Here is a 13,063-nt window from a genome sequence, read left to right on the forward strand (position 1 = left end):
GGTCAGGCACGTAAGACAGGGAATTCCTTTCACATATGGGTTGGATTAAATGGAGGCCAATTGAAGCCCTTTCCAACTCTTAAATTTTGTGATATCATGATTTGTCAAGCAAGAGATCATTTGTAACTTTGGAGATAGAATAATATTTGTTCTGTGTTGTCAGGATCAAATAAAAATGGATGTGAAAACATTTTGTTATATAATCATAAAGGGTTACGTAAATATTAATGTAAGCCAGTGGAGTCAAACTCAAATAGAAATGAGGGCCACTAAACTGCAGGCAGCTTATTGACTTAGAAAACCACATATTGACATTAACTATGTTAAACTGTATTTTTTTAAAAAAAAATTGTTAAATAGTTCCCAATTACATTTTAATCTGGTTGGGCTGGAGTGTTGCTACAGCTGGCTCAGATTTGACACCTCTGAAGCAAATGAAAACAGCTCTTAAAATGCAGCTGAACCCAGATTCATTGCAAAGACCAGTCTTGGTCCTAGAAAACAGAGGATAAAACACTTTTCCTTCCTCCCAGTAAATAATTGTGGGACCACACATACAGCATGTTGGATATTTGGTCAAGTATAATTTCTTTTTTGGTTTGAGTCTTTTCTTTAATAAATGATAATAACAGTAATTTAATAAATAATAATAATAAATGATGGCTTTAATTCACATATCATTGTCATTTTCAATAAACCCCTTGCCACACAGTGCACACCCTCCTTGATAACAAAGAGCAGAACCAACACAATGAATACAACTGAAAGCATTCCATACCCATAGTCCTCTACCTTTCCACTAAAACATGGGAGCTCTATTTCATCATCTGATCTCCAGGACCAAGATTAGTGATTATTATTATTCCATAGTTCAACTTAATTCTCTCAATTTACATCATTGTATGCATTAAGTACATTGTTCTTCAGGTTCTATTCCCTTCACTATGCATCAGTTCATGCAGTTCTGCCCATGATTCTCCAAATTCCTCACGTTCATTATTTTACACTGCACAACAGAAGAAGGGAAAGTAGCAAGCATTTATTTATATAGTACCTACTACATGCCAGATACCATGCTAAGTGCTTTACAAACGTTCTCATTGGATCCTTGTAACAACCATACAAGGTAGGTGCCATCATTATCCCCATTTTACAGTTAAGGAAACTGAGGCAAACTGCAGTAAAGTGACTTGTCCAGGGTCATACAACTAGTAAGTGTCTGAGGTCACATTTGAACTCAGGTCTTACTGCTGTTGTTATTCAATCGTGTCTAACTCTTTGTTCTCTTGGCAAAGAACTTGGAGTAGTTTGTCATTTCCTTCTCCAACTCATTATAACTGAGACAAACAGGGTTAAGTGACTTGCCCAGGGTCACATGGCTAGTAAATGTCTGAGGCCAGATTTAAACTCAAGTCCTCCTGACCCCAGTCCTAGCACTCTATCCACTGTACCAGCTTGCCACCCACTGAGCCACCTAGTCTCCAGTAATATCCAATTACTTTCATATGCTACAATTCGTTTAGCCATCCGCTAGTAAACAGATACCAAGTTTTGCCTATCCATTTGATTTTGTTTAATATTTTCTTCATTATATGGGAGGACTCAGCATAGGGCAGCGCTTCTTGAACTGTGAGTTGTGACCCCATATGGGATTGCAAAAAAATTGGCAACAGTAAAAGGTTTCTGAATGTGAAACCACTAAAAACTAATTAAAAATCAAGCATGCAATGCGTCTGAGGTGTTTCTGATGGTGTTTGCCTGTGTTGCATCACACAACTTCACTGCAGCCTTGATTCTGAACACACAACAGGTGCGCTTTGCACTGTGTGTGTCGTCAGGCCACCCAATGCCAACTAACACTGATGAGATGTGTAAAGGGGTTGCAAGCAGTAAAAGTTTAAGAAGCCCTGGTGTAGAAGAGGGTTATAGCCAGAAAAGACTGGTCATAAAAAAAACCTAAAGTCAATTAACACCATACCACCTACCCAAGGAGGAAGCAAGATGAAGGTATGAAGGCAGGGTTTTCTTAAGACTCCAGACTGACTCTTCCACACTAAGTGGGACTAAACAGTGACCATCACCAAGTTCTGCTGATTTTAATACCACAGAGAATCCCAATGCTCCAAAGGCAGTGGTCACTCACCTGCACACTCGAAGGACCTGGGCCACCCCTGCCATCAAACTGGGGGTTCTTTACCCACTTGAGCCAGAACTATTTCTTGTTCCCTGAGCCTGTCCTAATTTTATGATAGGATTTCCTAGAACGGAGCCAACCTGAGGTTGCAGCCATAGACATGATCTAAACAAAAAATGGTTTTGGTGAGGTTTAGAATCTACACGCATCTTTTCAAAGGTCAGTGCTAGAGATCACTCATTACCACTCTGTCATTACTTAGTCATCACTCAACTAAACTCATTTTAAATACCCCCGGGTTCAGAGTAAGGGGTACTATTATTATCAGTATTGTAACTTCCAGAGATAGAGGGGCTAAGTATTGTGTAGTGGGGGGGGGGTGCAGTGAAGATTGGGGAATATAATCCAGACTGGAATATCTAGACCAGAGGTTCTTAACTTTTTTGTGTGTCATGGATCCCTTTGGCAGCTCATTGAAGCCTATAGATCCTTTTTCACAAAAATGTTTTTAAATGCAGAAAATAAAATTCATGCGGTTATAAAGGAAACCAACTTTTTTAATATTGTCATCAAAAAATTTTTTTAAGTTCACAGAACCCAAGTTAAAAACTCCCCTGATCTGGTCCATATTGACATTCCTTCTACAACGGTAGTTCAGCTGCACCTCCCTCAAACCCTGTGTCTTCTTTACCCCATTGGTGTATGCCTTCCAACTCTATCTCACAGGCAAGCTATTAGGAGAGAACATAAGGCGAATGATTGTTTTCTTCTTTCAGGAGGAACAATGGTAACTGTACCAGGTATAAAAAGACAGAAACGGAAGAAAGTATACCTGTACCTAATCCCATCCCTGTGGTTTCAAACTCACGGCCAAAAGCATGTTGACCTCGAGACTTACATTCTGCCAGTGAATCTCTGAGTCTCCCCGGAAAGAGCCACCCTCCACCTCACAGGCTGATGGTAGGCATCTCCCGCAGCATTCACCTTCCTGAGAGACATAGGTGAAGCCCTGGAAACAGAAGGAAAAGGGAAACGTTAATAAGAGGAACAAAAGTAGCAACATGGTATTTTCATCAACCAACAAGTCCACTAAATGCCTGCCATATGCCAAGTGCTGTACCAGGTGTTGAGGAGACAAAGACAAAAATGAAACAGTCCCTGCCCTCAAGAAGGTTATATCCTATCTGGTGACTATATAAATAATTTTAAAATATATACAATATAAGTGCTTCTGACTTACACTCAGGTCTTTGGAAGGCAAGAGGATTTCAAGGAAAACCCTGGCTTGACAGTAATTATCCCCATCATTGCTATCATCATGGTCCAGAAATATTTATGAACCACCTACCTAGCTTGGACTATGTAACCTCCAACTTCCATTTCAACTCTAAGAAGCTACCCCTAAGTCACAATAGTAACTGCATCTCCCTCCCATTCAACTAAATTTGTCTTAATTCATATATTATCTTCACATTACATTAATTTAACTTAAATTAATTCAATTTAAATTTAAGTTAAATTTAAATTAAAGTTAATTTAAGGACAATTCAGTTATGTAATGCTACTTATTTCACTTAGTGAGACTACGCTACTAGTCTTCAGTTGCCCCAGGTGCCACAATCACTAGTGACAGATCTGCCTTGCTTTTCCTCAAACATACTGTGCCCACTTCCGCCGTTTAGCTCTCCCTATTCACCAACACTTAGAATGCCAGACGCCTCTTTTTTTCTTATTCATATCTAACACATTCTTTAATCTCCTCTCAAATACAACCTACTTCCTGAAGCCTTCTCTGATCGAGTCAGCACATAACATTATCTCCCTCCTTTTAGTCCCTACAACACTCAAGGTCAACCTCATTGATACCTATCATATAATCACTTGGGTTTCTGGTTAATCTTTTTGTGCCCTTTCATTCAATAGACTGTAACCTCTCCGAGGGCAGGGAGCTTGTCCTATACTCTTCTGTAACCTCCTTCAATATTTAGCATCGGCCATTTTTCACATTAGGTTCTTAATAAATGTTTGGGTTGGTTGGCATGAACAAATAGAGAAAACATACCAAAAAAGTTAATGAATATATGGAATTATAGGTAACAACTTTCACCACATGCAAAGTATCAAGGGGCCGGGGCTACTAAGTGGATGGGAATTGCTAGAGTTTCACATTCAGATAAGATGATTTGTTTGGGAGAAGGTCACAGAATCTTAGAGCTGAAAGGGAACTCAAAAGTCATCTAGGCCAACCTGTACTTGAAACACGAAGCTTGCATCAAATATGCTCAACAAATGTTTCCAGCCTTCTACTTGAAGAACTCCAAAGACAGGAAACTCACTACTTTATTTCACTTTGGAACAAAGAACTCTAATTGTTAGGAAATACACCTCCTTCTACCCATTGCTCCCATGAGGCCAACCACAGCAAGTATTCTACATGATAGATTTTCACATTTTAAAGGCTTAAAAGAGAATCATGTCTCCCCCTCTTTTCTATTCCAAAGAATTAAACACCCCAGTTCATTCAGCTTGGCAACAGCATTCCCCTTCAATTATTTTGTGCAACATGAGGAGCTGAACCTGAGACCAGGGTTAAAATATTAAGGAAGTTCTCAGTGCCACCTTTCATAAGGACCTGGCTTAGAGAAAGGTGAGAAAACATCAATTCAATCTCTTCCTTCAGAGATCCAGGCTATTTAGAGTTCTGCAGAGTCCATTCTAAGCGCCACATTTAGAGTATCCCCTTTCACAAATGTCCAATGCCTGAGGATCCAAGAACCCTGGATTCTGTTCCCTATTATTCTACTGAGTTCTGCAATCCACACCTGGTAGAGATACCCCAGCCTCCACCACATCCCTCCTAAGCACGGGCTAGGGGTAACCAAGCATCGGTCTGTTTCCCTATGAGATAACAGATCTTTCCAAAGTAAGCAAGCCTGACCACAGCCTAGCATCACAAGCATTTGCCTGGCCTAACCTTCCTACACCTTACTCTACTTCATGAACTCTATCATGCAACCACACTATTGGACGTCCTTCAACATAGAACATTCTATCTCCCTTTACTCCCATCCGAGCTCTGGCTTTCAGAATCCTTAGCCGCTTTCAAAGCTCAACGCAGGCGACACCTTCCATATCAAGTCTTTTCTGATCCTCCCAGTTTCTAGGACCTCTGCTCTGAAATTACCTTGCATTTCCTTTGCATATATTGTTGATCTGCATATCACATTCCCTCCCCCCACCTCTAACAGAATGGAAGCCCCTGGAGCACAGGGATTATTTTGTTTTTGTCTTTGTCACTCTAGCACATAGCACAGTGCCAGGCACATAATGGGTGACTGATAAATGCTTGTTTGTTGGATTACTGATTGGCCCATTATGTCCAGGTTGTTCAGTTTTGTTGAGGGGTTGTACTCTGATATCTACCTCTGAAAGTACAAAATTATAAAGATCATAGAGCTAGAGCTGAAAGGGATCTAATCTAATCCTCTCATTTTACCAATAAGGAAACTGAGGCCTGAGGCAGGGGGAGGGTTTGGCGAACTGCTCCGAGGTCACAGAGGCCATAAGGTAAGAGACAGAATTTGAAACCAAGTCCTCTGCCACCGTGCTCTTTTTTGGCTACACCGTATTGTCTCGGTTACCTAAGCAATGACGTCTTTGTGTATGTCAGAAGCCAAGGAAGAAGGACCCAGAGCTGTGCCTGGTCTCAGAGCAAAGTCCTCACTAGGGAGTGAGCAGCCACAGATGTTCAGAAGCACATACACATAGGATACATTCTATTCTCCCAACACTCCCCCAGCCTTGGGACTATCTGAGAAATTGCCCATTATCCTTCATATTAATGTGCCACTCTCTGGAGGAGTTCCTACGCTCAGGAGGCCTTATTGAACTGCACAACATCTCCTTGGGACTAACGATCAGCCTCACTCCTGTCAAGTGGGAAAAGGAGGCAGAGAGAGGGACTCTGATTTACCAAAGGCAGGAGATCGTTACCTTTTTGGAGCTATGGCATCAGATCACATAGAGCATTAGAGCTGGAAGGAATGTTGGTGCTCAGTTAACACAATCCCTTCATTTCACAAATAAGGACTGGGTCAAATAGATCATCTTCACCTTAGAGAATTTAGCAAAAGAACTTAATGCAGATGCTCTCCAAGGCATTGAACAAAGCTTGGGCTAATTGCAAGAATTCACCCTTGTCTGGCCTAATAATGGCCCCTTTTTCTTCTCCCCAAACCAAGGCCCCATTGACACATTGCTGTTATCACCAGTCTCCCTACTGTTATCATTATTATTATCATTTATAAAACCAACATAATGTATATATTGCTCCTGTCACCCACAACTCTTCTCATAGTATTATTATAAAATCTCACATTATAATGTATTTTAAGCAACTGCACAGAGCCCAAACTACCATTTCCCTACAAGTTTCTCTTCCTTGGACCTGGCATTTCCAGATAATACTTAGATTTGACTCAGAGCAGAGTCTCTCCAATATTGACTTAAGAGCCTTAGGACCAGCAGATCACCTCGTATTCTCATCAATCACTCAACAAGCACATTAAGAACCTACTTTGTGCTGGGTGCTGTGCCAGGTGTTAGAGAAAAGACAAAAATTTAGCAGTCACTGACTGTTAGGGACTGAGGGGGTGGAGGGATTAGAATAATGAGCAGGACCTACGAGGGAAAAGGAGGTTGGAATAGAAAGGGGAAAGAGGGCATTCCCAGATGTTTCCATCCTTTCCGTTCCTTTCTTCTACCTTCTTTCCATTTCATTCTGAACTAGTAGAGGCTCATCCATAAATTTCAATATTTCAGCAGATCCATGATTTCAGAGGGGTAGATCTCACCACCGCTGACATAGAACACAGCCTCTCCACACCTCGGTAAGCAGTTTCCATAAGCCAAAAATTGTCGTCACCTGGCAAACAACACTCTAATGCCTATTGGACATCTTGATCTGGATGTCCCTTAGACGCTTTAGACTCAACATGTCCAAAATCAAACGCACTATTTTTCCTCCCAAACCCTCCCTTCTTCCTAACATTCCTATTACTGTTGAAGGTAGCATCATCCTCCCAGTCCCTCAGACTCAAAACCAAGGTGTCATCCTGAACTCATCACTCTCTCTCTCGCTCCCCATATCCAATCTGTTGCCAAGGCCTGTTGGTTTTACCTTCATAACAACTCTCACTTAGCACAGTGTCAGGTATGCAGTAGGCACTTAATAAATGTTTGTCAACTAACAGATGATGATTCTCTTTGAACTTGTCTAGTCTAGTCTTTAGACAACACAGTCTATTGTTAAACCTACCCAGGAAGCTTCTCCAGCTTGCCAAGATCTGCCAGAGCTTATGCTCCCCCAAGGTAGCCTTCAAGAACTTAGGGTCACATCCAAAACCTCGTGAGTCATCATAGTACAGCTTTAGTTCCTCTGGAATCCCATAACTGATTCAAAATTTAAAGAGGGATTTAACTAATGCTGAATATAATGGGAAGATGGCCCAGCATTTCTTCTCCTAGCCTAGTTGCTTTTTCCACAGCTACTGTCCATATTACAGCCTTAACCCTTACCCCACATGCCTTCTTGGTCCCTCCCTCTCTGCCTAGCACACTATATTATACTTCTAATGGTTGCTAATAGCTCTTAAAAGAATGCTGAGGGGCAGCTAGGTGGCGCAATGAGTAGAGCACTGGCCCTGGAGTCAGGAAGACTTGAGTTCAAATCTGACTTCTGACACTTGACACACTTACTAGCTGTGTGACCTTGGGCAAATCACTTAACCCCAGTTGACCTGCCTTCCCCCCTCAAAAAAAAAACAAAAAAAAAAGAATGCTGAACAGAGAAAATGCACATGGCTTTCCATTCAAGGCCTTTTTTATCTCCTTCCTAGAGTCTTTTCTTTCTCCGGTTTTACTGCCCCAGCCCGGGGATGCCCACCTGGTGTCCTACTTACCAGCTGGCAGCTCTCCTCACAGGGCTTATCAGAGCACTCGGCCACATGCAGGCCCACGACAGCATCCTCCATGTCGGTGCAGGTGCAGGTTTTGCAGCCTTCCTCCCAGAACTGCCCTACAGGGTACACTGTGCCATGGTGCACACAAACCTGGAGGCAAAAAGTTTCAACTTGTTTATACCTAGAATGAGCTAGAGGCAAGATGGAGCAGCTTTAGTCAATCATGCTAGCTAAATTTCAAAGATGCCAAACCATCAGTTTGAGTTTCCAAAGAAGACTCTTTCTCTTTCTGCATCTCCCAACTCTACCCCTGAAAAGGACACATAAATAACCTTATAGAGCAGTAGGCTCTGTGGAGTACATGCACCCTGGCTGGTAGTCTTTCTAGTGAAAGGCAACCACAGCAAAATTCCTGCCCTCAAGGAGCTTAGAGTCTAATTAGAGAGATGATATATGCATGTGAACCAGTCAGAAAAACAAATTCATTTGTTCATTTGGATGGGGTCAGACCACATCTAGAGTATTGTGTTCAATTCTAGACACCACAGTGTGGGAAGGATGTCAATAAATTGGAAAGACTCCAAAAGAAAGCAGCCAAGATGGCAAAGAGTCTTGAATCTCTGTTGTAGGAAGATCAGTGGAGGGAACTGAGGTAGTTTAGACTGGGAAAGATGCAATTCAGGGCTACATGATCATTTTTTTCAACTATTTTTATCACTCATCAACCAACATTGTGAAGATGATCCTGTCTGAACTTGACTAGGCTGGTCCTCAGATAACACATACACACTGTCATAAGGGTCCTGTTGGGCCCCACACAACAGAACAAGGAGCAACGTGTGAAAATTCCTAAGAGGCAAATTTCAACTTGATCCTAAGAAAACTTCCTAACATTTAGAGCAAGCCATAAATAAAACAGGCTGCCTAAGGAAGTGCATTCCCTCACAGGAGGATTTAAGCAAAGGCTGGATGACTGCTTTTCAGATATGTTATAGTCTAGATCAGGTATAGGTTGAACTAGATGGCCACCGAGATCCCTTCCAAAACTAAAATTCAGAGAATCTATCATTCAGTAATCCACCAAATTGTTACTGAACCTTCCTACCCGTGGGCAGCCAGGTAGTGCAGTGGGTAGAGTGAGCGGCCTGGAGTCAGGAAGACTTCTGTTCCTTCGACTGAATCCACACTTGAGGACCTAGAGGGCCATATGTGGTCTCGAGGCTGCAGGTTCCCCACCCCTGCCCTAGATTATTAAGCAGTTCATAAGCTAGGGCAATAGGAACAATACCTAAATTCCACTTCTCTGTATCTCCCATATGATTGTGCTTTGCCTGTGGTAGGCACTCAGTAACTTCCAGATGAATGAATAAATGAATTGTTTCCTAATTGGTTAGCGTGCTTGCTTTAATTTCCTTAAGGCCAAGGGACCCTTTCTTCAACTTATTTATTCAATGTCTCCCACAAGAACCTAGAAGTGCTAAGCATATAGTCCTGATTATATGATTATCCTCAATTTGGAAACCAAGGAATCAGGCTGGGGAAGACGGATTCCGGATATTAGGAACACAGAAGGTGCAGGCACCTTACCTTGTCAGGGATGCAGGTGGTGCTGATACAACCACAATCATTAGTGACAGAAGAAGACAGGTAGCCCAGGGGGCAGCTCACAGTGGAATTGAAGCAGCTACAAGCACATTCATACTCGGTGCAGCATTTTGTCTTCCGGGGAGTCAATGTCCGGTGTGGAGGGCATGAAGGGATAGGCTCATTTTTGCACTCCTCCTCCTTGCAGGCTGAAAGGATGGACAAACACAGGGGAAGTGCCACTGGGCTCACCCTCCACTGAGAAGGATAGTTGGCAATGTGATGATAACATAAAGTCCAAGCAGAGAGTTTGCCCAGAATATTAAATGGGTGATATAAATCAGCATAGATAGGACTCTCCAACTCAGAGTCTGAAAGAAATTAAATAGGACCTAAAAGAAGTTAAACTTCAAGAAATTAAGGATTTTAATCAAAATTGAAAACAAAAAAATTGCCTCTTCCTTAACCCTAATAACATCTCTCCTTTTGGACATTACTGAGGTTCAGTAATATCGCATGAAGCATCTCTGTGACTCTGGAAGGACTCAGAACAATGTGGCCTAATTAGAATTATTTTCAAGATGATCAGTTATTTGAACCTCCCTAGAACACTGAACTAAGTGATTTTGGTGTTGTTCATAGACCTCTATTTCTATCTCCATGTTACTGATCCCTTTTCTCATCTTTTATTCCCCCTCCCTCTTTTTGGTCTGTATAACGAATTCCCATCCTCTGGCCCATCAAATTCAAAACCACTCAACAAATACCATCCCTGTATGCCATGCCCTGTGTCTACCTTCGAAACAAAAGACTCCCTTCTCCTACCACCCAAACACAGATTCTTCAGTAAAAGCAATACCTGAATTAGCAGAGTATGGACTCTTCTGGGTTGAGGATTTCTATTCCCTGATAGGTTTCATTTTTTTCTCACCCTATGTCTAAATGATGCTTCCAGATGCTACCCGCATCCAGAGAAAGAATTGATGAATAGAAGTATGTATAGAATGATTTTACACATATATGCATTTGTGTCTAATGGTAGCTATCTGGGGAGGGAGAAGAGGAAAAAACAGGAAAAAAAAAGAAATTTACATGATAACTTCATTATATATTTAAAAGAAATAGCAAGTTGTACATAACATATTTGCAGTTTCATGTGCAATCATCTTTTTTATTATACTATGTTATGGAAATGCTTATTTTATTCCATAAATTAAAAATAAAATAAATAAAAATTAAAACAAAATAAATTATGTTTTCAGTTCACAATAGTCAAGTCATTGCAAATTCTCAGAGCAGTGAGGGAATTAATTCTTGACTCTGTATTTTATATTTGATTTTATTCTGTCATCCCACTCTGTATTCTAAGTAATAAGCCTGGGCTTCTTCTCTTTCTCTGGGCAAAGTAGTTTATATGTGCTAACGTTCATCCTCCCCCTCTCTGAAGAGAGACACCAAGGGTACAATTGCTGCTAGTTAAAGAAAAACTCTGTTCTCGATACTCTCATAAAGTATTGTCTCAGCATTTCCTGCAAGATTTGTGGGGTATCCCTGAGAAGCTAGGACTACCTGACCTTGTCACATCTTAAACAATTCAGGTGGTCTTACCTAATTCCTCGGTCGCCAATAAGCCTCCCCTTATTAGCAACCTCAGCATGCAGCTAGGACCCATAAAATTCCCAGAAGCATTTCTTAGAGATAGAGAGACGCGGTCAGCATCCCATCTGTGGGTATAACTGCTTTCTTTGATATAACCAATAATCTCTCACTTTTGTAAGGCTGGCCAATTACATGATTTTTGTTCTGTTCTTTGTTCTATGCTTATAAAATTGTATTGCAACCTCAATTCAAGATCTCTTGGCCAGAGGCAGGGCCATTAGACCCATCCTTTATTATCAGGTTGCATACCCCTGTTAACAAATGATATCTTGCTTGGAGAATTGCCTCAATTTACCCCTTTTTTAAATTTCATTTGTGACAGGAGGTTATCTGGGAGCCAGAGATAGAAGGTAAAGGAGGGCAAGTGATTTTTTTTTAGAGGAGAGAGAAGAATTTGTCTCTACCATCAGATCCCTGCATGGGGAGCAGAGTAGTCCCCCATATGACTATGAGGTAGCAGTCCCTGGAATATGCCCCCTGGAAAATTCTAACTTCTTTTTGTCTCACTTTCCTTTGGAAGGCATGTGATACAGTGGAAAGAACAAGGATTCTTGAATGAGAGGAATTGAATTCAAATCCTGCCTCTGATGCTTAGAGGGTGATCTTGGGCAAATTACTTACTATCCCTGGCCCTAGTTTCCTCATTTGTAAAATGAAGAGGATGGACAAGATGGCCTCTATAATCACTTCCAGCTCTGAATTATCACCCTATGGTTCTGTTAACCTCTAAAAGAACGTGTTCTGGGGTAGCTAGGTGGCGCAGTGAGTAGAGCACCGGTCCTGGAGTCAGGAAGACCTGAGTTCAAATATGACCTCAGACACTTGACACACTTACTAGCTGTGTGACCTTGGGCAAGTCACTTAACCCCAATTGCCCTGCCTTCCCCCTTCCAAAAAGGAAAAAAAAAGTTTCGTGTTCTAGCCAGCCAACTACAAAGACTTCTATCTATAGGGACAACCACCATGCCCAAGGGTTTAGGATCAGGGTAGGGAACCTGTGGCCTCAAGGCCACACATGGCCCTGAGGCTCCAGGTTCCCCACCCCTGGTTTAGGCATAGATACTTCCAGGAATAAGAATAGAAGGGGGATTTAGAAAAAAAAAAAGCCCTTTTCCCTAAAATGAAAGAATATTCATTACCTAGGAGGCAGAAGAGAACAAAGCCAACATGGATTCCATTTCTTATTCCAGGGGTCTCCAAAGTAGGGACCCAGCCTCACAAGGGCTGCAGCAGGACTGTGATTAACAAAATGGAGGGTGGGCAGTTGGATCACATCCTGTTCTGCCTTCAATAGCCAACCTCCTGGATTATCTCCAACATAGCGACATTCCCTCACTCCACCTTCTCCCAAGGCTGTGTGAATTCCCAGTTTCTCCCTTTGTGCCTTGGCATGAGCCCTTCAGGGCAATTTTAACCTAACCATTGACCTCACATACACAGACACACAGACACAGACACAGATGCACACACACATCAGCAGCTGTGCTCGTACTGTTAGGAAAATACCTCCTTCCCTTTCCCTAGAATATACAACTATGTGTACTTCTGGATCACCTGGTGGCTGCAGCCAGAGCCCCTCACCTGCCTCAGTACATGCTGGCTGGCTCTGGGCTCTGGGGCAGTGGCCAATGAGCTGTAGGAGCACAATATGGGAAGACAGGGATGTCATGATCTGCATCACAGATCTCATTAGCTTTCCCCAAATCCTCCCCTCTTCTGGACCACC

At 42.0% G+C, this 13,063-nt stretch overlaps 1 protein-coding gene across 1 annotated transcript in view; it reads right to left on the minus strand.

Annotated features, from left to right (window-relative positions):
• VWF (von Willebrand factor) overlaps window positions 1-13,063 on the minus strand; it is a 200,989-nt gene that overhangs the window by 19,006 nt on the left and 168,920 nt on the right. The window contains exons 42-44 of the mRNA XM_036759070.1: window positions 9,682-9,887; window positions 8,095-8,244; window positions 3,033-3,143 (exon numbers count right to left, since the gene is read on the minus strand). Coding sequence (XP_036614965.1) covers window positions 3,033-3,143; window positions 8,095-8,244; window positions 9,682-9,887 — 467 coding nt within the window. The remainder of the gene's footprint in view (window positions 1-3,032; window positions 3,144-8,094; window positions 8,245-9,681; window positions 9,888-13,063) is intronic.

The sequence above is a fragment of the Trichosurus vulpecula genome, chromosome 5 (assembly GCF_011100635.1).
Source record: "Trichosurus vulpecula isolate mTriVul1 chromosome 5, mTriVul1.pri, whole genome shotgun sequence".
Taxonomy (NCBI): Eukaryota; Metazoa; Chordata; class Mammalia; order Diprotodontia; family Phalangeridae; genus Trichosurus; species Trichosurus vulpecula.